This window comes from Xenopus laevis, chromosome 9_10L (genome assembly GCF_017654675.1).
Source record: "Xenopus laevis strain J_2021 chromosome 9_10L, Xenopus_laevis_v10.1, whole genome shotgun sequence".
Classification (NCBI taxonomy): domain Eukaryota; kingdom Metazoa; phylum Chordata; class Amphibia; order Anura; family Pipidae; genus Xenopus; species Xenopus laevis.
In genome coordinates, this window is record NC_054387.1 from 103823325 (window position 1) to 103848843 (window position 25519).

The following is a 25519-nucleotide window of genomic DNA, read 5'->3' on the forward strand; positions in this document are numbered from 1 at the left end:
ATGTTTCCAGTAGCCTTTTGTAAAAATCTAGAGATTCTGTAAGGTATTTCCATTTACCCAAACTTGTATTTCTGTTGTAGGAGAAATTCCTTCCATTTTTGGATGTGTTCCAGAAAGAAAGTGTTAGAGTGGAGGTTTGCAAGTGCATCATGGAAGCTTTTATTCGGTAAGTATTTTGAATTTTAATATTCAGTAGTGAGGGAGTTTTATCTACTGAATCTACTATTCAGTAGATAGAGTGATTGTGGGAGCAAAGCAAAGTGCAAGTAAAAAATGTATGGAGTCAACAGATGAAAATAACCTTTTTTCACATAGCTTGGGCCATTTCTTTTACCGTAGATTTTTTTCTCTCTCTCTCTCTCTCTCTCTCTCTCTCTCTCTCTCTCTCTCTCTCTCTCTCTCTCTCAAATGTATTTTATTTAATAATTCAGATTGTACAGTATTTGAGTTAATTTATAGAAAAGGTGTCCTCTCAACTACAATCTAGTTGTCAGCTCCCATGAATGCTCTTATACATATTTATAAATGCACAGCAACTGTAGAATGGGTCAGTTCAGTTTACTGGACATTTTAGGAGCAAAGTGAATGTAGAGCCTACTTCAGAGGGAGTTCTTAGAATTTTTCATTCTTTCCCATTTATTTGGATTTCAGGCATCAGCAGGAAGTGACAAAAGATCCAGTCATACTCAATGCTCTTCTTCATGTATGCAAGACCATGCATGACTCCGTGAAGTAAGATTCAATTTTCATTACTGTATAAATATATAACATTTTAAGCTCTAATGTGACAGAATAACAAATAAAGCTTGTGTATAAAAAATGTTTGAATGTAATTATAATGAAAGGGAGTAATTATCTAATGTCTGTATCCCTATAAACATAGGGGTATAGACAATGAGCATCCATAAAAATAATGCCTCTCCGCACAGAATGTATGCAGAACAGTTTTGTGATATTTTGTGGTTTTTTTCTCATTGCACAGTGCTCTGACCCTTGAAGATGAAAAGAGAACATTGGCTAATTTGATAAACGGGTTTATACGAATGGTAAGAAAATGTTTTCAGTGGTTTGAGTATTTTTCTACCCACACAGCCTTACACATTCCTCTGTCAGAATGCAGCATATTATCTGTATTAATCTGAGTGTTTTATCTTAAAGGGAGTGTAAAGGCAAAAAAATAAAATCCCATCTAGGAAACTTCAGATGGTCCCTAACTGCTCTGCTGGGAAAGGATCATACTTTCAAACAGCAGGGGGAGCCCCCCACCTTACTTCCCAGAACTCGCTTAGCTTTGTTGATTCCCGTAGAGCAGCCAGTGACTTAAGTAGCACTGTCACAGAAGGGGGGCGGAGGGGGCCTTGGGACAGCAGCCCCCAGTCTGACCCTGCTGTGTAGAGATTCATATCTGTAGTATTCAAAGCAAGTAAATAAAGGAGGAATTTCACTGCATACAGACAGATTTCCTTTAAAAACAGTACAGATTTATTATTGGAGTGTGGCTTCTTTTTCAGTTAATAAAGTAAAAAAAAAAAAATTTTATTTTTGCCTTTACATCCTCTTTAATTTTTCCAACTCCAGCAGCTGGGACCAAGATCATGGAGCCAGATTTGCACAGATAAACTGTGATTCTATTTGGAGAATTTTTTTGCAGCAACCTGGTTCTGGAGAGTTGGAGAAAGTTTGTATTAAACAATACATAAACTATAAAATCCACATTAGATTACATGACAACAAAGGACCCAGTGCAGTCTGCATATTCTGATTATTACTTATTATTAATACATTTTTATTATTAAGTCTTGTTGAATCTGCTTCTTGCAGATATTATTTGACTTGTGCTGTTTCAATAATTTATGATGATCCCTAAGCTGAGCCTCCCAACAGCAGCCCAGACCACACTGAGCATGTGCATGATCTTGGTTTTGCAAAGTTTTTAACAAAGTTACAACATGGTGACCCCCTGTGGCCAACTTTGAAAGCATAAATCATTTGTTTAATTAAGCTTGTGGTGCAGTAAATTCATGATTATGTTTAGTATACAAAATACAGCATTTCTAGCATTATTCTATTTTAGACTTTAGTTTCCCTTTAAAGACCTATTCAATTGGGGGTTTGGACATTGTGCTAAGCAACCACCGCCTGTCAGGTTTTGCTCTGAGAATATCTGTTGTCAATAGATGATTAATGGGATAATTGTGTATTTCTACATCATGTGGAGGCAAGCTGTCTCCTGCTTTTGCCTACTGTGCATGGATATTAAATAGTTTTTTTTTTGTTTTTTTTAATAAGTGCCTTCTTAAGTAAATATGCAGTATAATTGAAATAATGCAAAAATATAGGGTTTTGTATTCATGCAAAGGTATATATATATATTTTTTTATTCCCAAAAGTCATGTTCTCAATGCTCTTAGATTCTGCAGACCAAACTGCCATTAAAGTGGTTTACCAGTAGGTAGCAGACTAACTCCATGAAAAAGCTAGTTTATTCATTCAACACATGACTTGCATTATAATGAAGTATATATATATATATATATATATATATATATATATATATATATATATATATATATATATATATATATATATATATATATATATATATATATATATATACAGGCATGGGACCTGTTATGCAGAATGCTTGGGACTGTGGGTTTTCTGGATAACGGATCTTTTTGTAATTTGGATCTTCATACTTTGTCTAATAGAAAATCATGGAAATATTAAATAAACCCAATAGGTTAGTTTTGCTTCCAGTAAGGATTAATTATATCTTAGTTGGGATCAAGTACAAGCTACTGTTTTATTATTACAGAGAAAAAAAGGTAAATATATATATATATATATATATATATATATATATATATATATACCGGTATATATATATATATTTTTTTAAATTTCGGATTATTTGGACAAACTGGAGTCTATGGGAGCTGGCCTTAGGTGTGTGTGTATATATAATATATATATGGTAATCACATGTTCAAAGAACTGAAAGAGCAACCAGTAAGAGTGAGGTGGCTTAAAAGCCCTAGACTATTGAAGGGTAGTTCACCTAACTTTTAGGGGCAGATGTATTAAGGGTCGAATATCGAGGGTTAATTAACCCTCGATATTCGACTGGGGAATTAAAATCCTTCGACTTCGAATATTGAAGTTGAAGGATTTTGCACAATTTGTTCGAAGGAATAATAGTTAGATCGAACGATTAAATCCTTCGAATCGAACAATTCGAAGGATTTTAATCCATCGATCAAAGGATTATTATCCTTCGACCAAAAAAAGATAGCCAAGCCTATGGAGACCTTCCCCATAGGCTAACATTGACTTCGGTAGCTTTTAGGTGGCGAACTAGTGGGTCGAAGTTTTTTCTTAAAGAGACAGTACTTCGACTATCGAATGGTCGAATAGTCGAATGAGTTTTAGTTCAAATCGTTCGATTCGAAGTCGTAGTCGAAGGTTTAAGTAGTCCATTCGATGGTCGAAGTAGCCAAAAAAAACTTCGAAATTCGAAGTATTTTTTCTTCTATTCCTTCACTCGAACTTAGTGAATGGGCCCCTTATTATGTCATAGTGTGTCCTACTCTAAGCAACTTTTCCGATGTTCATTTTTTATATACATATATTTTTTTTAATTTGCATTACTTTTCTGCCACTTTTCAACGTTTGAATGGGGGTCACTCGCTAACCCAACAGACACAAAATTATTAGTCTGTGAGGCAGACTATTCAACCAAGACTGGCTTGTCTTTTTGCACAGCTGCTCTGTAAAAAGTTGAAAATCCCATAAAACACCCATAAAAAAAATGGAAGAATTCTTCAGAATTCTGCCCTTTTAAACAAATACAGTAAAATGGGACTTTTCATGCATTTCATACAAAAAATGTAAAGTTTGGTGATACCTTTTATTGGCTAACTGAATAAGAAACAATTGCAAGCTTTCGGAACACACAGGCCCCTGCGTCAGGCAAATTACAAATGAAAGTTTGCAAAGGCACATCATATATACTGTTAGATCATTGAAAAAGGGTTTATGGGCAATAAGTTAGAAAGTTACAGATAGACAGAGATAACTTGTAGAGATAATAAAAGTAATTGGGGTGGGTTGTAAATAGTCCAGGGGTCTGGATTCAGTCAGGTCACTTAGTTTGAACTAGACAAGACAGAATACAGTAAGGTTAACACAACAGCGCAAATTAGGAATTGGACAAGAAAAAAGTAAAGATAAAGGTAAGGGTTCCACTGAGTGGGATAACATATGGAACCAGAACTTCGTCCAGTGTCGAAATGGGATACCAGGGGCCCACCAGAAAACCTTAGACTGTGGGCCCACTTTCCAAACTATTATTCCTCCTCTCCTCTCTCAACCTCTTTATTCTCCTATTCTTTTATCTCTACATACTATAGTCTATTCTTCCATTATTAAGCCTCTTTTTTCTCATAAATAAATAGGGAATGACCATGAAATACACAAAATGATTAGAGGCAAGAGGGCCCACTGACACCTGGGCCCATCGGGAGTTTTCCTGGTATCCCGATGGGCCAGTCCGACACTGCACACGTCCATACCAAAGATCCGATCGTACGAATCAATCTACGATCGGACTTTCCCATCTCCCGACCTGCCACTAAACATTCCGATCAAATAAAGTAGTAAAAGAACAGATCAGCCGATGTTCTGCCCCTGACAGCAATCGTACGAAAGTTATGTCCGACCAAAGCTATTGACTGTCTCCCTCTGAAAATCGTACGATCGGCAATACATGCAGAGATATTACCCACAGCCGAAATCTTTTAACCTGTCCGATCGACCAATCTCTGCCGGACGAAAAATGTCGGGACTCTCCACACACGGTCCGAAAATCGAACGAATCCTCGATTCATACGATCAGATCTTTGCGTCTATGGCCAGCTTAACACAAGATAACAGGTAGATCTAAGAACAGCACTCAATAGTCAAACCCAAATCCCACTGCGACACATTCAGTTATGTTGAGTAGGAGAAACAACAACCTGCCAGAAAGCAGTTCCATCCTTAAGTGCTGGCTCTTTCTGAAAGCACATGACCAGGCAAAATGACTCGAAGTGGCTACCTACACACCAATATTACAACTAAAACTACACTTGCTGGTTCACGAATGAAATTTTATATTGTAGAGTGAATTATTTGTAGTGTAAACAGTGAAATTTAGAAATAAAAACATCCCTTTAAAGCCTCTGGTTGTACAGCATAGATACCAGTAGCGGAATTCAGTGATCTAATTCTTCTTTTATATGTCTAGGTCTCTTTTGGACGGGACTTTGAACAGCAGCTGAGTTTTTACGTGGAAACCAGATCAATGTTTTGTAATCTAGAGCCTGTGCTTATCCAGTTAATTCATGTGAGTAATGGTAATGTTAACAAAAAGCAAGGCCAGCATTTAAACAGCAGGATATAGCAGAAGAGAACCTTTTATGTATTTACTCTATTGGAGTGGGGTATATTGATTGATATTGATTGAAATGTTCTTAAACTGTAAATAATGTACTTCCTTCCATATCCATAAAATAATAGATATATTGTCAATCTTTGACTGAGTCTTTAGATATATTTCTCTTAGAAAGCGAAGGGAAACACTTCCTGCACGTTAACATTACTTTTTCTTAAAGCCTTAAGTTCTCTTGTAATATAGTTTATTAGCTATACAATAATGTGCCTGAGAACATGTAACCCAGAAACTGGGTTGGCAGTGTTTAGGGCACATGATCATATTCATGTTTATTCTGCTGTATGTATTTTTAGAGTGTGAACCATCTTGCCATGGAGACAAAAAAGGTGATGAAAGGAAATCATTCAAGGAAGACTGCCTCATTTGTCAGGGTAAGTGTGATGGGCTTGATCCTTAAAATTATTTATCAGCAACTCTTCTTGAGAAATCAAATATGTCTATAATTCATTATTGCCTTACAGGACCCTTATGCTTTCAGTTTTATTTTATTTTTTAAATAAAGCAAGATTAGAACTGTACAAAACTGCCACCGCTGAATAACCGGCCATAACTGCCCACACAAGAAAATATCATTGTCCGGGCATATCGGATCAGAGCACATAGTTTGATTGGCCAATGGATCATCTTCCATTCAAGTTGACTTAAATAGGCAATTAGCTGCATAAATGTAGACTGTGCTTTTCAATGATTCTATCAAATGGCATTTCCCATTTGTGAGACTAAAGAGAGAGTGATTGTTTTGTACATAGACAATAAAGTATACCCAGTTTACAAGCTGCCAGAATCTTTCATTTGAATAAAGTGTTTTTAAACAAATGATGTGTGAATTCTCTCTATATATGGCAGCACCATGCAAAAAGTTTGCCTGGTTTATATTGCAGCTGTTGTTTAAAATTAGGACTTTAAGGGCATCTAAACAATTTACACTTGACTACAGTTTGCCACAGTGCAATGACAGACCCATTGTTCAAGTACATAAAATTGCAGGCAATGTCACTAGTTGGAAGATTTACAAAAAGGCAGCTATGTCCCCTAACACTGCAGCTGGGGGGCATACTTGAAAGTCAATGGCAGGTTCCAGGCGGGATAGAACCGGTGCTAAGATGATTAGGTTGGTATTAAGTAGGTATTGGCTGAAGAAGGTTTATGCACATTTAACCTAAGGTGTCCATTTCTTTTGCAGGCAGCTCAGTAATTCAGAGCAAGACTCTGACATTTAGTTACTACATTTCTTGGCAGCATCTCTGGAGTTTTATAAAGCAAGTATTGTATCAATTCTAACAGCTGCTTTTAGCGAAACCCAGGGATTCAGGCAAAGATAAGAAATGTATCAACAAAGTGTATCCATTCTGAAGAGTTTATAGTGTCGGCGACCCCCCTCCCAGAGCTGCTTTAGAAGGTGAAAAATGATACTTTACACTTTAATATTAGAAAAACTGTCAAACATATAAATACAAAGTAACTGGGAAAAGGTCTTTATTTCTGAACTATCTGAAACCAACTAGGTGTTTGAAGGTGAACAACCCCTTTAAGCAAGCAAATCAGTATTCTCTTTTTCATAGCAGCGTTACCACTGACTCATAGCTGGTCTGCTTCAACACTGGATGACATCTGAATAAATTGCATAGCTGCCTTTGTAGTGTCCCCTTCCACATATCTACCGTTTAGTCTTTTGCTAATGTGCAAAAGTCCCAAAGTGCTAATGTTAACATGTAGATCTTAAAGGATCGCTAAACTGAAAATGAATGTGGCTAAAAATCCCATATTTTATATACTGAACTTATTGCACCAGTATAAAGTTTCAGCTTCTCAATAGCAGCAATGATCCAGGGAGTGATGGGTGAATCTGTCCCATTTTGCTTCACTGAAAAATATGGGAATTTCTGAACGAAAACGGTGCCAGCGTTTTGTTTTTGATGCCGGCGCAAATTCGCAGACGAAAATGCAGTGGCGTCCATTTTCTTTGGCAAATTTTCGCGTCAGGTTTGCAAATGTAATTGCGGCAAATTCACTCCTGCTGAATAAATTTACCCATCACTATCCAGGACTACAAACTTGTCACAGGGGGTCACCATCTTGGAAAGTGTCTGCAACACTCACATGCTCAGTGGGCTCTGAGCAGCTGTTTAGAAGTTAAGCTTAGGGATCATCTCAAATTATCCATCAGAAAATGAGGTTGGCCTTTAATATAAACTGATGCTACAGGGCTGATTATTAATGTCCGATGCTAGTTGCACTGGTTTCTGCACTGCCATGAAGTAATTATCTGTATTAATTACTAATCAGCCTTATATTGTGATATTTCTATTCTATGTGTACTGTATATTGTGAGTGGGTCCCTAAGCTCAGTAAGTGACAGCAGCACAGAGCATGTGCAGTGAATCAGCAGAAAAGAAGATGGGGAGTTACTGGGGCATCTTTGGAGACACAGATCTTTACTGCTAAAGGGCTGTGATTGCCTTGGGCTGGTACAGAAGACCAAAACTTAATGTACAACATTTTTAGCTACTTCTTTAGTTAAGCTTTAGTTCTCTTTTAATATACTCTTTATATATATATAAAGCTTATATTATTTGTTTGAACAAGAAACATGCTTCTTGGCTGAAGCTCATACTTTCTATTGGCATCCCCCTTTAATGTTTAACTTATGATGGAATCCATAGGTTCCCCCACTCAGCAGCAGGAGTTTCCAAACTATATTTCCTAACTGTACCCTACACTAAGATCAGCTGCAAATTTTTAATTGAGATCAGTGGTGTCTTTCAGTCTTTTACAGACCTCCTGCGATTAACGAAAACAGTTATCTTATTATAAAATAATGAATAATTATTTCATAGAAATGTATTTAATTATTGTTAATTTGTTCACCTTTTTCACACTATTTGTTTAATTAATTAAGTAGTAACTTTACGAAAGTGTCAAGTGGAGATTGGGTAGTTACAATTAATTTAAAGTGAAACATCACTGAGACACAATTGATATTTGATTAGGGAAATATATGGGGTATGCTTTTCTCCTTTTATAATAATTACTGTGACAAACTGACCCAGTCAGACCCCTGTATAAATCCCGAGATCCAAAGATTCACAAGTGTTTTTTTGTTTTTTTTCTTCTTATTGAAAACAGTTATCTTGTGTGCTGATCTGTGGTGGAACATAAAGAATGGCACCTTGTGGTAAATGCCATTAAACTTATTTGTGTGTACATGCCCTCAAATGCTTTTGCCGATCAATGTACAAGTCTATCAGTGCATTAGTAAATTGTTCATCTAAAACACCCATGTTTCATTAACTTTCATTATGCATCACTGAATGCAACAAATTGTTGACCATGCAGTGTGACTTTCTGCATAGATGCCTAAGAGTTTGTTTTATTTTGCAGGCTTGTGTTGCCTTCTCCTTTATAACCATCCCGTCTCTTACTAGCGTCTTCACACGGCTCAATCTGTACCTGCTTTCAGGCCAGGTGGCCCTAGCAAATCAGTGCCTTTCACAAGGTGAGTTATTTAATCCAGACAGTCTAAGTGGTACCAGTATTGGACCTGTTTGGGACCTGTATTGGATAACCGGTCTTTCTGTAATTTGGATCTCAGTATCTTAAGTCTACTAAAAAATCATTAAAATATAGAGATGCACCGAATCCAGGATTCGGCCTTTTTCAGCAGGATTCGGCCAAACCGAATCTGAATCCTAATTTGCATATGCAAATTAGGGTCAGGGAGGGAAATCGTGTGACTTTTTGTCACAAAACAAGGAAGTAAAAAATGTTTCCCCTACCCACCCTTAATTTGCATTTGCAAATTTGGATTTGTTTCGGTATTAGGCCAAATCTTTCATGAAGGGTTCGGGGGTTCGGCCAAATCCAAAATAGTGAATTCGTTGCACCCTCATTAAAATATTAATTAGACCAAATAGGATTGTTTTGCCTTCAATATGGATTAACTATATCTTAGTCTGAATCATGTACAAGCTACTGTTTTATTATTATTAGGAATGCACCGTATTCAGATTTCTGACAGGATTATGCCTTTTTCAATAGGATTCGAGCGAATCCTGGTTCCTGGCCGAACCGAATCCTAATTTGCATATGTAAATTAGGGGGCAGGTATGGAAATCACGTGACTTTTCGTCACAAAAGAAGAGTTTTTTTACAAATTCAGATTCGGTTTGGTTTTCGGCCGAATCATTCACCAAGGATTTTGGGATTCAGCCAAATCCAAATAGTGGATTCGGTGCATCCCTATTTATTATTACAGAGAAAATCTAAATCATCTTAAAAATTGTAATTATTTATGTCTATAAGAGATGACCCTCCCGTAATTCGAAGCTTTCTTGGTAACTGATCCCAAATCTGTACTACAGTCTTTATTTTAAGTGGCCAAGGCCTAGCAATAACCTAGCTGCTTAGCTTTGAAGATCCTGTAGTTGCTTAGGCTAACAGCTGTGGTTAAGACCTAGCTACAGTCGGACTTGCTTTTGGGATGCCAGTGAGACTTTGTTTTATAGGTTATAATTTTAAAACCTTGGCTAAATAATATGCTGGTAATAGCCACAGATAGGCCTGCACAGCAATTTTGGATACTGTCAGGCAAAGCTGGGTCTCACTATAAATTGTATATAAAAGGGGAGGCTTAGGAAAGTATTTCATTTTAATCAGTACACTCGTAATAAAACAATTTCAAAACAATGTTTTTTGAGGGGATTTCTTTTACTGTAAAAAAAAAAAATAATTTAACAATAAAAATGGCCTCCAAATATTTCAGAAAAATGATGGCAAGCACTGATGTTTGGTAGAACTAAATGCCAGATGCCAGCAGCAAGAACAGAGTCCCAGGCATTGTATTTATTTTGCATAGAACTGATATATTCTTGGAAATGTAGTAGTTCTACCTGCATTGTTGTTTTTATAAGTAACAGGGCTTTTGTTACCCATTAATTCTTAAATAATCATATTGTGAAAGCTGTATTTTTCAGGAACATAAATATTTATGTGAAGTTTCAGAATAGACCACAGTTATTTTACTTACTATCATTACCTGCAGTGTAGACCCCAGTTGCTTCTAATCGCTGGTGTAAATGAGCTGACAAGGGAAGCTGACTCTGCTATTTGGAATAAGGCTGCTGCTGCAGGTTTTTATTTGAAACATGGAATGTCAGGACAAAAGACTATAAGAGAACAGGCTGTTTTTACACAATAATTCTCTGGGAACAAAGGAGCTGCAGTGTCAGGTGCTTATTACACTGCTTGCATGGGGCTAATGCCATTGATATAAGTGGTTTTTAACATGTAGCCAAGTTAATAAAATGGAGACAATTCCATTTAAATATTATGGTAGAAAGATGATGCAAGACCATTCTCTGTGCTTTTAATAACACCGTTTAAGGTACTGCCAATTTTTCTTTGAGGATTCAAGATTGCAGCTGGATTTGCATATTAATGAATAGTTGTAAATCTTTGAAATATGCTTTGCTTAAAGGATACATACACAGCCAGTTTCTAACAAATACAATATACCTGCCAGTACATATTCCCTTCTGCAGAGAAAAGAAACAAACTACACTTGGTTTATCACTTTAGGTAGATTGGAGCCTTTAAGATGGTTCCTGTTTTATGTAATCGGCAGGAGCACCTGACTGACTATTTGGACAGCTCTCCATGACAGACGACCTTCTTTCAAAATTCCATAGTGGGTCAAGGAACTTGCCTCCCTCAGTAGCCATACCCTTCACTGGAAATAGGGCATGCTTCTGTGATGGTAGTTTGCAATCCCTTGAGGCTCCACAAATATCCAAACCGCAAGGAGAAAAATAGATGGTCATGGGCAGCACAATACAAGTTGAATACAGCTCTCATGACCTTGCAGAGGACTGGGATTGCAGATCTCTAGAGTCTCTGCTCTCTTCCAAAAGCCAATTGGTTAAGAATAGGGGAGGATGCATTTAGTAATGTTCTTCCCACTGTAGAAGCCAACTACAAATGGATTCTACCGGTCGATCAGTTCCAAAGTGATTAAGTACACAAGAGCAAAATGCTCCAGGACTTTCCGTGTGGATCATGGCTGTTGAGCCCTAGATTGCCCTTTTTATGTGTATTATACTTTATAGATGAGATCCATATCACTGTGCTTTTGGTAAAAGAGCCCGCTGTTTTAAATATAATATATTGTTTGGCACCAGCAACATTGACACACTAAGCCAGACATGCAGCTCAGCATGTGCTTCTTTCCACACACTCTGGATTCATTTTCACAGGAGTCTGCTGACCTTCTATATTTAGTCACTCTCATAAACATCAATACAATCCCCTTGTTCTTGGCATTATAGACCTCTATTATGTTCCGTTATTTTTATTATAGGACATATATGCCCTCTTTTGCTTCAGGACATCACAGTTGTTAAGTATGTGACAAATAATAAAGCTGTATTAAAGGGATACTTTCATGGGAAAAAATTTTTTTTCCAAAAGGCATCAGTTAATAGTGCTGCTCCAGCAGAATTCTGCACGTAAATCCATTTCTCAAAAGAGAAAACTGTTTTTTTTTATATTTAATTTTGAAATCTGACATGGGGCTAGACATATTGTCAGTTTCCCAGCTGCCCCCAGTCATGTAACTTGTGCTCTGATAAACTTCAGTCACTCTTTAATGCTGTACTGCAAGTTGGAGTGATATCACCCCCTCCCATCCCACCCCAGCAGCCTAACAACAGAACAATGGGAAGGTAACCAGATAACAGCTCCCTAACACAAGATAACAGCTGCCTGGTAGATCTAAGAATAGTAAAATCCAGGTTCCTCTGCAACACATTCAGTTACATTGAGTAGGAGAAACAACAGCCTGCCAGAAAGCAGTTCCATCCTAAAGTGCTGGCTCTTTCTGAAAGCACATGACCAGGCAAAATGACCTGAGATGGCTGCCTACACACCATCAGAATACAGATGAGACAGCGCACACTCTTACAGAATCCTAGACAGATAACGTCCGGTGCACAATGTCAGGAGTACGGCTTCTCCCCTCAATCAGTGAAAATAGAAACACATTGGCACACGAGGCGATTTAATGCAGGGTTCTCCCCTTGCAGTTTATTAGTGCAGGCATGCAACGTTTCGGGGCGTGCCCCTTTGTCAAGCATTTTCACTGCCTACACACCATTACACAATATTACAACTAAAAAACATACACTTGCTGGTTCAGGAATTAAATTTTATATTGTAGAGTAAATTATTTGAAGTGTAAACACTGTAATTTAGAGATAAAAACATCATCATAAAAATCATGACAGAATCCATTTAAAGGTAACGTCTCTTCTACCAGCTGAATGATATAAATTGGGGTTCCACAATGACAGACAAAACATGAACTATTCAATGCAGTTTGGTTCTTTAAAACAAAAGATTTAAATTAGGTTATTTTCAGTCATACAGTTTATACGTAAGGTAAATGTGCACATAATGTTTTCTTTACCAGAGGTGCAAACCGAATCCACACCACTCAATACACACTGATGTCTATGGTATCAGATGTCAATGTGCACTTCATACAGATTTTGCCCCAAAAATGCACATGGTTCCAAGTATATTGCCATGTTCTCTTCCAGCAAAGAAAACATCATGTGTGACGTGACATTAGTCACAATATTTCAAATCTCCCCTTCACACGAATAATACAATTAGAAAGAGAGAGCACACAGGTTGTTTACTAAGCATTTTAAGACTCATGGCAAAAAGATACATACATATCAGTCTCGGGTGCCTAACTTTGGCACACATCTCTGTTACCAGGCACAAGGACAGGCTCAATTAGAGAGGCATCCAAAATCACCCCTTCCAGTATTGATTCAGTTGAACTGGACTTATCTGGCAGTGTCAATTCAAGTGCCTTTTTAGTTCAGTTGCATTTACCCATAAAGCTGCAGTCAGGACCAAGACCGCAATTCTACACATTTGAATTTATCAGGCAACCATTGTATGAGCAGAATTTGCAGATAGAGGGTATGCATCATCAGTATCTGGCTGGCACGGATGCGATCGAGAGTGCACAGCAGTGTGTGTGACGTTTCGGCATTGACGCATGCACACAAACAGAGCAGCCTCCATATTGGAGAAGATGAACTAAAAAACATGGCGGTGGTTAGTACAGCTGCTGCGAACAACATTGTTAACCTTCAAGTAAGTGAAGGAGGCACTACTGAGTGAAAATAATTTAGCAATTCAGTACAGCAAAGGGGTATTTACCACATGGGGAAACAATAAAATAATGGGGTGCCTTGTCCTTTAATTTATTTAAAATAAAATAGCATTTTAAACCAAGAATTTAAGCATATAAATTTTGAACGTATCCTTGAAATTCAAAACTTAAAATAGTTAAAGTGTGTAGCAATGTAGGAATGTGCTTTAATTAGGCAGCATTTAAAACATTCCTCATGGCTATGTATTTTGATCCTTTAGCAATAAATCTATTTATATACTATGAAATATTAATAGACCCTTTCACAAGTTGTGTTCATCGCATAAAAATATGCCTGCTCTAAAAAAAGCAGAATAAAAAAGCATGACAGATGTGATTTTAAGGTAAAGAAATAACAGATTGAAGCTCAGAAACTTTAAAAAACCCTTAAGTACATTCCCTACAGAATGCTAAAATTTGATTTCATGTCCAAATGAATGACTTGAAATAACATGAAATAACACAGCCCCATTGTGTTAGAGGGTAATAGGGTATTTGCACAAAATTGGAAAGCCATTGTTTACACAGTTTCTCAGTTGAGCCATTAACATCCCCATAATATTTAGCATTACACACAAAAACGTAGGCCAGGATTAGTTAGCTAATATTTTGGCAACCATTTGTATTGTGGCTTTGACAGAGGGGCACATGAGAAATGTGCTGCTAGTGTAGGTTGGACATAATTGGCCTGATTTAAGATCCACATATCCCATTAGAGTAGAGAGTTTCAGACTCACTTTCTATGGTCCAACATTTGCCCCTTAACTTATAGCAAGATGACAAATATATGAAAATATTGTCATTAACAGTACAATTATTCTATGCATATTGAGTAAAAAAAGCACTGTACCTGTTTTGACCTTCAAAGAGGGCCCCTCTTCTACTGGTTTGATCTCCCCCTAAGGGGGCCAGGCCCATAGTTTGGTCTTAGAGCTGTGCATCCTTTGAACTCCACATTTAAAGGGCTATGGCAAATTTTAAAGCAGATTGTTACATGCTGCAAATAACAGTTTAAGAGGCAGGGATAAAATGTGTGAAATCTCAACCCCATCACCACCATCCCCATTTACTTTTAACGCAATGACCTACAGCTGGTCAGAGCAGCTGGCAACATCATTGGAGCGGCTCTTCCATCACTGCAGGACATCTTCCACAAGCGCTGTGTAAGAAAGGCCTCCTGCATTGCACTGGACTCCTCACACCCCTCACATGGACTGTTCACGCTGCTCCCATCCGGCAGACGCTTTCGCAGTATTAAAGCCCGAACAACCAGGCTGCGTGAAAGCTTTTTTCCACAAGCTATCAGATTCCTCAACTCACTGCCTGTCCTCCCACTACATTCCAGACACACCTCAACTGTGAACTTAACTTTGTGAACCGTTAATTTATTTGCACAATTCTAAAGGTTTACACATGTATATATCCAATTTCAGCCAATATATTGCACATTTCATGTTTACATATTTATTGTGTATTTTTAAGTGCCTTTTTGTGAAATGTACTAGCTGGAGCCACGTCGTCTCGTCTCACTGTATATTTGTATACTGCTGAGATGACAATAAAGTTTACTTTGACTTTGACTTTTGACTACAGGCATGGGCGCAAGAAAAGGTGAAGTAATTTCTACTTTGTGTGTTTTCCTGCAGTCTCAGGCAGCAGCAGAGTAAGAAATACAGTTTTACTGGCAAATATCAATGACCCCTACATAAAATGTACTACAGTTCTTTTATAACTTCTTGCAATTTGTAGCGGATGCCTTAAAGCGGCAGTAAGCCTTGTTCCCGATGTCCCAAAGACTGTCAATATAGATGGGAAGATGCGATCCTCGGAACCCTTTATCTTGGAGTTCCTTGCCAATTTCTTCTCCACGTTATTGGTTGTTCCTGTAAGTACAGTGATTTTGTCATTTAAGTGATACTGACACTAAAATAATACTCTTCAAAATATTAATGTACATTAATGTTACTTATTGATTATGTTGATTGTTTTTCGCTGATTTTGTAAGTAATTGTTACTTGAGCATCCTAAACCTGCCTGTTTTGCCAACCTGATTGTCCCTTCTTAACTTGGCACTTATAGTTTCTAATGCTAACCGACTACTATGACACTAATATGGCAGCCCCCTCATAGAGGAACCTGGGTGATCAGATAAGTAATGTAAAAGCATCGGGCAAATACTTTTATGACAAAAATTAGAAATAGCATGCAGAGACAATGTTATGATGGATGTAAAAAAGGTTTCACTTCTGGTGTCGGTATATCTTTGCCACACTCTTACTTAACAATTAAAGGGGTCAGTCTTACAATAGAAGTAACGCCAAAAATATATATTATTTGTATTATTATTTGTAACCTGATGCTGTATATTTTTATAAGAAGATGTTTATGATATAAACTACAGTACACTGTGTATTAAACATAATGTCCCCGCCTTATTTAGGATCATCCAGAACAAGGAGTTCTGTTTCTAGTACGGGGTCTTCTAAATGTCATAGAGGATTACACATGGGAAGATAATAGTGATGATAAAGTGCAGATCTACACCAGCGTGTTACATCTCCTTGCTGCCTTAAGCCAAGGAAGCTATTTGTATCATGTGGACAAAGGTATGCAGCTTTTATCATTACCAATCCATTTCAAGTCTGACTTGGGGGTTGCATATTAAAGCAGAACCTCTCACCCCTTGTTGGTAAAAAGGTATATTTAGAGGAACCAAAATTCCAAACATTTTGATATGTAATTATTCTGTATTATTTGTATTAATATAAAAGTGTTTCCTATTGATAGCGTCATCTTAAAGAAACTATACCTTTCTGATGGCTGACTTGTGTGGTCTATCTTATGGGAATGATAAAATCAAGTTTGATCATCATGACTTGAGGCTGATGAGATATTAGATTGTTGGCACATTAAGGTATCAGAATATTTTAACCATCAGCCTATGAGCTGTCAGATGCTCCACAGATGAAGCCACTGGTTCTCATTTACCACCACAGATGCAGATTTACTTCAGTAGAGTAATAAGTTGTAACCTAGCAGTTAGCTTAGATCAGTCTAATGCAGTAATAATTATTAAAACTAGTATTTATTTTCAGTGGGTTACTGCACGGGTGCATATTTACACCTATGGTATAGGAAGCTGAAGCACAATTGAGAATTACCTTTAAAGGAAAGATTATACCTAAGTAACGAATGGCCTATATAAATACACCAGTAAAACCTCAGAGTAATGCTGCTCTGAGTCTCCTGTCAAAAGAAACACCATATTTCTTTCCTTCTATTGTGTACACATGGGCTTCTGTATCAGACTTCCTGTTTTCAGCTTAAACCTCCAGATCTAGGGCTTGAGCATGCTCAGTTTGCTCCTCTCTCCCTCTCCTCCCCTCCCTGCTGTAATTTGAGCCCAGAGCTATGAGTGAGCAGGGAGAGACTCAGGTAGGAAGTGGTCACCCCAAGCTATTATGGCAGCTGCTATCCTAAACAAACAGAGAGCTTCTTGAGATGTTTACTTAGGTATGGTAAAGCATTTGTGGCTAATCTATTGGCAATAAACTGCCTCAATAGCTTTCCTTCTCATTTAAAGATTAATTCTCACTGCTTAGTTCCATACATTATAATTCTACATGATCAAGAGGAAAAGAGTCTTCCTTAAAGTTGATACTGTTTGCAGTCTAGAACTCTTTATTCGCTTTAAGGGCTCTTACTCACGAGCGTTTTTACCTGCGCTCCCCTGCGTTCCGTTTTTTGGCGTTCAGCCGCAGGGGAGCGCAGGAATAGACGCATGTCATTATTTCAAATGGGGCTGTACTCACTCAGGCGCGTGTAGGCGCCGAACGCAGGTTGAGACGCAAAATGCTGCATTTTTCCTGCGTTCGGCGCCTACACGCGCCTGAGTGAGTACAGCCCCATTTGAAATAATGACATGCGTCTATTCCTGCGCTCCCCTGCGGCTGAACGCCAAAAAACGGAACGCAGGGGAGCGCAGGTAAAAACTTGAGTAAGAGCCCTAACTCAGAGACGTTATTTAGCTGGCCTTCAGATCAAGTGGTCATTATTCCAAGGTATGGCTGGCTTATTTACATATTTTTCTTTCTTCAGTTGACTCTAACGATAATCTTTACGGAGGAGATAAAAAGTTCCTGGCGGAAATTAACCGACTTTGTGATACGCTAATAGGACAAATTTTGGAACATCTGAAGACCCTGGGGAAAGAAAAAGTACATATAAAATAAATTAAAAATAAAACTATGGTCACCTTATTGATCTTTTGTTCTCTTGCCATTGCTTGTGCCAAATTGTCAGAAAATGACTGTGTATCCTCCATATAAGCAGGGTGTGCAATGATAATCTGATTTAATTTTACAAGTACAGTTATGGAATCTGTTATCTGGAAACTTGTTATCCAGAAAGCTCTGAATTACAGGAAGACCACCTTCCGCAGACTTTTAAAAATGATTTACTTTTTCACTGTAATAATAAAACAGTGCCTTGTACTAAAATATAAAATATAATTAATCTTTATTCAGGGGTGTAACTACAGCGGAAGCAGACCCTGCGGCTGCAGGGGGGCCCAGGAGTTAAAAGGGGCCCCATGAGGCCCTAACTAATGAGCAGTTTTTATACATTTTGGCAAAACGGGGCAACCTCTGAATATTCTGGGGGCCCTAAAATTTATTTGCTATGGGGCTCAGTAACATCTAGTTATGCCACTGTCTTTATTGTAGGTAAAACAATCCTGTTTGGTGTAATACATCTTTTAGTAGACTTAAGATATGGAAATCCAAATAATGGAAAGATCCCTTATCTGGAAAACCCCAGATCTCAAGCATTCTAGATAACAGGTCCCATACATCTACTAGTTTTATTGTACTGGCACACTGGGTGTTTTTTCATCTGTGTAAATAACCTTCCATGCGGGCAACAAGATCCCGAAAATAACCTTTGTATTAAAAGTAGTTGTATGCTTGCAAGTAGAATATCATCCTGGTGTGAAAATTTGAAGGGTTATGTGCTATAATGCAATGTGCTATAATGCAATTTCAGTGGCAACCAAACAGCAGTTCAGCAGCTCTCTAATTTTCCATTTTGGCAATCTGGCTGCTAGGGTCCAAATTACCCTAGTAACCATGCAATGATTTGAATAAGAGAGGATCTGAATCGAAAAATTAGTAATACAAAGTAGCAATAACAAAAAGGGGCAGATTTATCAAGGGTCGAATTTCGAAGTAAAAAATACTTCGAAATTTGACCATCGAATTAAAATACTTCGACTTCGAATATCGAAGTCGAAGGATTTTTCACCGAATTTGGCCATCGAACGATCAAAGTAAAATCGTTCGATCGAACGATTAAATCGATTTTACTTCGATGTGTGAAGTCTTAGAAAAATGCATTAGAAGGTCCCCATAGGCTAACATAGCACTTCGGCAGATTTAATTTGGCGAACTATTGAAGTTGAAGTTTTTTCGATTATCAAATATTCAAACTATTTTACTTCGAATCGAATTCGAAATAAATTCAAAGTCGTAGTATCCTATTCGATGGTCGAAGTATCCAAAAAAATTACTTTGAATTTTGAATTTTTTTTACTTCGAAAATTCACTCTAATTCACTTCGACCCTTGATAAATCTGCCCCTAGCCTTACAGAGCATTTGTTTTCAAATGCGTTCAATGACCCCCATTTGAAAGCTGGAAGTCCGAAGAAGGTGGCCAATATTTAAAAAACTTTAAAAAAAATAAATAATGAAGAGCAATTGAAAAGTTGCTAAGAAAGGTCAGGTGAAGATGATCAATTGTAGCATGAATTAGGGAACCCCTGAGATCTTATATCTAACCATAAATGATTCTCCTATGTCTAGGGTCTAGAGATGATATTTTTATGTAGTGATACTTGTTTTTATTAATCATAATATCTATTGCATATGACAGATGCAGCCGGGCTAATACAGGAACTATTGAGAGGATAGAAATAGTAGTGAGGAATAGAAAACCAGTTTATATTACTCTGCACATAAATGGCCCATAAATCTGTTTTTGTTATACAGACCTCTGACCCCACCCCCAGTCTGCCTATTTCTTACTAATGTAGAGTTCTTCTTCCAGAAAATCCCCTGCAAGATCACTGTGATGGATGCATCTGTTAACATTAGAAATCTGTTTCCAATCACTGGCAGTCTTGTTGCATGCATCTGGGAACTATTTGTTATGATACTACACACGGCACCAAGAAATCAACATTGGGCAGCTGTGTTTTCTGGCTCCCGATCCAATCAGATAATTAGTAACAGACTGTCCTGTAACTCCTAGAGGTGTATGACTAAACCATGAACTTACAATATTCTCCTCTTTGCTAAACTTTCCCAGTTCCAGTACAAGGGACACACGATGATCACTCAAATGTTTTTTTTTCTCAGTTTTAGAATAAAAGTGCGTCATTTGCCTTAATGTCGCAGATGAAGGCAAACTTTATGAGGGAGCGTGTCAGTTTTGAGAGGTTACATCAAAGGGGTGGTTCACCTTTTAGTCAACATGTATTATGTTATAAAATGGCCAATTCTAAGCAACTTTTCAGTTGGTCGTTATTATTTGTAATCGTTTTTTCTTCTGACTCTTTCCAACTTTCAAATGGGCGACACTGACCCCATCTGAAAAACAAATGCACTGTAAGGCTACAAATTTATAGTTATTGCTACTTTTTATTACTCATCTTTCTATTCACACCTTCTCCTGTTCTTATTCCAGTCTCTTTTTGAAATCAATGCATGGTTTATAGAGTAATTTGGACCCTAGCAACCAGATTGATGAAAATGCAAACTGGAGAGCTGCTGAATAAAAAGCTAAAAAACTCAAAAACCACAAATAATAATGAATTACAAAACCAATTACAAAATTCTCAGGACATCACTCTCTACGCCATACTAAAAGTTAATTCAAAGGTGAACAACCACTTTAATACATAAATAAGTAATTTCTGTAAACATAAAACGACGTAATATCAACACTCTGCTTGTTTTATTCACCTTTTTAGTGATCTCCGTTGTACTGCATAGAAATGTTTGTGGGTGAAAAAATTTCATATATAAGTGACACCATTTCATTTATAAGTGATGGACTCTAGCGTTGCTTCGCAATCTAACGCTAGTTGAATTTTTGCCCTGGCAAATGGACGTAACTACGCAAGTTCACTAAGATGCTGATTTTACTGAACGTTACCTCTTGCGCCAGACTTGCCTTCGCCACCTCAGACCAGACGAAGTGCAATAGAGTAGATAGAACTTCCTCAAACTGTAGTTGAAAAGTCCCAAAAAACGCTGGCGTCTTTTCCTTTTTTCAGGGTGATAGGCTGCAAAAGAGCGTAAAAATGTTTTGGGATAACCGGTTTCCCCCCTACATTTCCTAACATATGGCACATAAACTACACTGGGCTCATGTGTAGGGCAATATAACAACTCTATTTTATTTTATTAAGCTTCCCTGGGCTTGTGTAATGTATTTGCTGCTACATATAAGTCCATTCAACTTTAACTTCCCGCCGTATGCAAATTAGCCAACGCTTGCGCAACTTCGCTCTGCTTGCCGAATTCATGCTAGCGCAACTTCACCAGCGTTCGGCACCCTGAACGCGACTTCGCATGTTAGTGAATTAGCGTTGTCTGAGCAAATTTTCGCCTGGCGAAGTGTTGCGCTGCCTGCGAAGCCGTCGCTGGCGAATTTTCGCCGCTTACTAAATTTGCCCCTATATGTTACCTGGTAAGGTTGTTGGCTGACTGCTTATTAGGTCAATGAACACCAATGTATATTTGTGTGCCTTAATGTGACAAGTTCATGCTTTCCTACAGTTATAATTTATATTTAATTATATAACACAGACATGTCACTGAGATTTATAGCTAAAGGTATCGGTCCTGTTATCCAGAATGCTCAGGACCTGAGGTTTTTTGGATAATAGGGTTTTCCATAATTTGCATCTCCATACTTTGTCTACTAAAAAATAATTTAAGCATTAAATAAACCCAATAGGATGCTTTGCCTCCAGTAAGGATTAAATGTATCTTCGTTGGGATCAGGTAAAAGGCACTGTTGTATTAATAAAGACAAACAGGAAATCATTTTTAATATTGTTCGATTAAAATGGAGTCTATGGGAGATGTCCTTTCAGTAATTTGGGGCCTTCTGAATAACAGCTTTCCGAATAACAGATCCCATACCTGTAATATATTCATTCACATTAGTCCCTGCTTATAGTCAAACTTTCCTATCACAGCCACACAATAGTTTCATTTTGCGGTGTTGGAGGAAAGGCTACCATCTATTAACTCTAGATTTTCGATATTCACTTGATATTCATGTAAATTAATTCTAATTCTACTTAACCACATGGTAATACAGGTATGGGAGCCTTTATCCGGAAACCTGTCATCCAAAAAGCTCTGAATTATGGAAAGGACATCTCCCCCTCCATGTTAATCAAATAATTCAGATTTTTAACATTGACTTCCCTTTTCTCTGTAATAAAGAAACAGTACATTGTACTTGATCCAAACTATGATATAATTAATCATTATTAGAGGCAAGACTATTTTATTGGGTTTATTTAATGTTTAAATTAATTTTATATAAGACTTAAGGTATGGAGATCCAAATTACGGAAAGATCCCTTATCATGGGAAGGTCAAGTAATGCTTCTTTGTATGAGCATTGCATTTATTTATTTCCTTTCCATGAGATGTATATCCATGCGTTCCATTTATATAAACATGCTGCTGTCACTTACTGAGATTAGGGACCCACTCACAATATACAGTACACATAGAATAGAAATACGAAAAGAAGGTATGTTTTGCATACCCGACTCAAGTTTTAAATTCACTTTCTAGAGAGAGAGGTATAATGACCTAATTATTATACATTTACTGAGAACGATAAGGAGTAAAACCCCTCTCTATCTAGTCACCCACCAATTATTAACACATTTGATTGATATACAGCAATATCTGTATTATTCAACTGTTAAGCATCCAATGATTGTGAATAAATTAAATAAATAGTTTGAATTAAAAATTTGTGATTCGTTATTACGTGATGGTGTTAACCACCAGAAAGTGATTACCCAATTAAGTTCTATGTGCAGTTAATTAGCAATTCATCAATTGCTTAATTCTAACTTATATCCAACTTTAGGCTGGTGCAATACATTCAGTATATAAAATATGGCATTTTTAGCTGTATTTATTTCTAAGGTTTAGTTCTCCTTTATGCTGCATCCTTCTCACATTTTCACACATTAGTCTCCCTAATTCTATTCTGTTCTAGTTAAATTAACTATCGAGTTGGGAAATAGATGATATAGGTAGAACAGGTTTTGCTCTATAGCAGGCTGCCTTGACTGTAGGCATTTATTTTAATATGGACAGATACCATAAGCCACTAGGAAATGCAATTAGGAACCAGAGTCATCAGACTGTGTAACAGCCTTTCTGCCAGTGACAGTGACTGGTATATTCCATTTGCTTTGCCTTCCCAGCCATGATGTATGAGATTGGCTGTGCTAGCCTGCTTTTGGATGCAATGAAACAGAGTGTAAAATTCATGCACTTGCAGGTTGTACAGTGACTTCCAAGGGTTTTATCCTCATTTCATTACTAAAGTATGTTGGCAGCCAAGCTGCAATCTGGAGCCATATCTAATGACTTCATAGAAAGGACGATCAATTGAATTTGCTTCATTGCACAGTTAAGTCTCTTGAATGAGTTGAGTTTGAATAGTCTGAGAGCCAGTTCAAAGCAAGTGCCCCAGCCACTTATGGGCAGCACAGTGAATACTGGAGAGAATCTGTTGAGTATTGCTTTAATTTACTTTAATGTACTGTATTATTCCACTCTGCCTTCATCCTGTGCAGATGCAGTGAGGTGAGGAGCACAGCTACAAAGCATTAGCACATGTCTATCCACACCAGTGGAGCATTCAAGTGACACTGCTGTTGGCGAATTAAAGGAGACATGTAGGATACATTTTAAAAAAAAACTAATTTTGTAGGCAATGATGTATACTACATGGTGCTGGTTTTACTTTTGAGGGTAAATTAATATTGTCTTTAAAAATATAATTGTTTACTGTTCCTATCTGTTTCAAACAAGGGGTAGGCATGTCCTAACAGTCCCTGCCAGAAGCACAGTAGGAGGGGGACAGCCAATCACAGCCCTGCAGTCACACAAGCAAAGACAGGCTTCAGTTCCCTATCAGGTCAGCCTAGCTGCTGATTGGTTCCTGTCCTACAGTGCAGTGTGCTGAGTGACGCCGGCTCCCCTGCACATTCTGGGAAGTGGAACTAGTGGTTTTTGCAGAAATATTCAATAAAGTAACAAACAAAAACAAAACATTCTAAAGCACATTCCTTCTATATCTAAAATAGTTTCATGTGATGGCAAATTCTTGTTTTTTTTTTTTTTACATAATATGACTCCTTTAAGGGATATTCAGTATAATAATCAGATCAGTGCTACAGGTTGCCACCACTTGTTTGGGGGGCACAGCATTGATTTAGGTAAGCATAAATGTTAAAGGATAAGTCAAGGAAGTCTGATGTTCTTCTGCTTAGGAAAAAAATTAGAAACCTTTCTCAAATCTTTCGTAACCAGAACATCAGACCAGCCCTCTTTCTTTTTCCTGACAACTTCCTTGACTATTTGGTGGTCAGAATGGTCAGGAAATGACCAGCAGGTGGCGCTGTTGTAACAAAATTCATCTTAATAATACATGCATCCCTTAATATCCCTTAATATCTTAATTAAAAAAAAAAAAAAAATAATGAATGTACATTGCAAAAATGCTTAGTATAGCACCCTCATCAATTTTACAATCACTTATTTTGAAGGTTTACGTATCCTTTAAATAAGGAATGATGTACCTGTTGATATTCCTGTAAAATACAGGAATATTAGAAGTGGTCCATGAACATATGAGGCACAAAGCCACAGGGCAAGTGCTTTTTTATTAGTAATGGAATTCTGAGCTGTTTCTATTTTTCTAATTTCCTCATATATTTTTTAGTGGAGGAAAGTATACGATATCTTATAATATGCAATGCAAATGACTTAACCAAGTGCAATTTGTAATTGAAGGCGTAGCTAAGCACTCTATGGAGGATTTTATTTTACATGTTATTCATGACTGTCTGGTATATTCTGTATAAATATATATTCTAAAGATCACTGGGGGTTGAACTTTGACCTGGGGAGACTGGACATGAGTGGGCAAACAATGAGTGGGAGAGGGCACCAAATAAGATAATATCAGCATTTGTGTACAAGAGAGAATATCGTTTGGGATGGGAAAACAGGCTTATGGGTAAAAGAGAACAGTGAGCTAGAGCTGGAAGTGGGAGGCCCATTTAACAAAACTAGTTATGCCTAGATTGTTAGTATAGATATGTAAATGACTTACAGCAAATTTTAAAGCACCAGAGCCAGTGTTTATAGTACCAGTTTATGTGTATAGAAAACGGGTTGCTAGGGGTCCCGGCCAGGTCAACAGAAGAAATGCACCACCAGTTGCAGGATTGGTGAACTACAGGAGTGCCGTAGGAGAAATTACATTATAGTACCAGTTTACCAAAAACCAAATGGCCTTTTGTTGTACTATTGTTAATGAACTTTACAAACTAATTCTTTAGTTTTACAAACTATCAAACTTTACAAACTATCAAACTCTATTAGACAGATAATACAGAGGTATAAATAAGAATACATAACTGGTTCTTACAGAATTTGCCTTTTACCAGGGTCCATCTGTGTCTCTAAAG

The 25519-nt window shown here is 37.4% G+C and overlaps 1 protein-coding gene across 1 annotated transcript in view; it reads left to right on the forward strand.

Moving 5' to 3' along the window:
* The window catches only part of LOC108701888 (VPS35 endosomal protein-sorting factor-like), a 38222-nt gene extending 20062 nt beyond the window's left edge, over positions 1-18160 (forward strand). Inside the window, 9 exon segments of the mRNA XM_041576294.1 lie at positions 81-166; positions 652-732; positions 983-1046; positions 5288-5386; positions 5788-5865; positions 8876-8994; positions 15468-15603; positions 16159-16324; positions 17817-18160. Of these exon segments, the coding sequence (XP_041432228.1) occupies positions 81-166; positions 652-732; positions 983-1046; positions 5288-5386; positions 5788-5865; positions 8876-8994; positions 15468-15603; positions 16159-16324; positions 17817-18046 (1059 nt within the window). The 3' untranslated portion in view covers positions 18047-18160.
* Positions 18161-25519: the final 7359 nt, after the last annotated feature.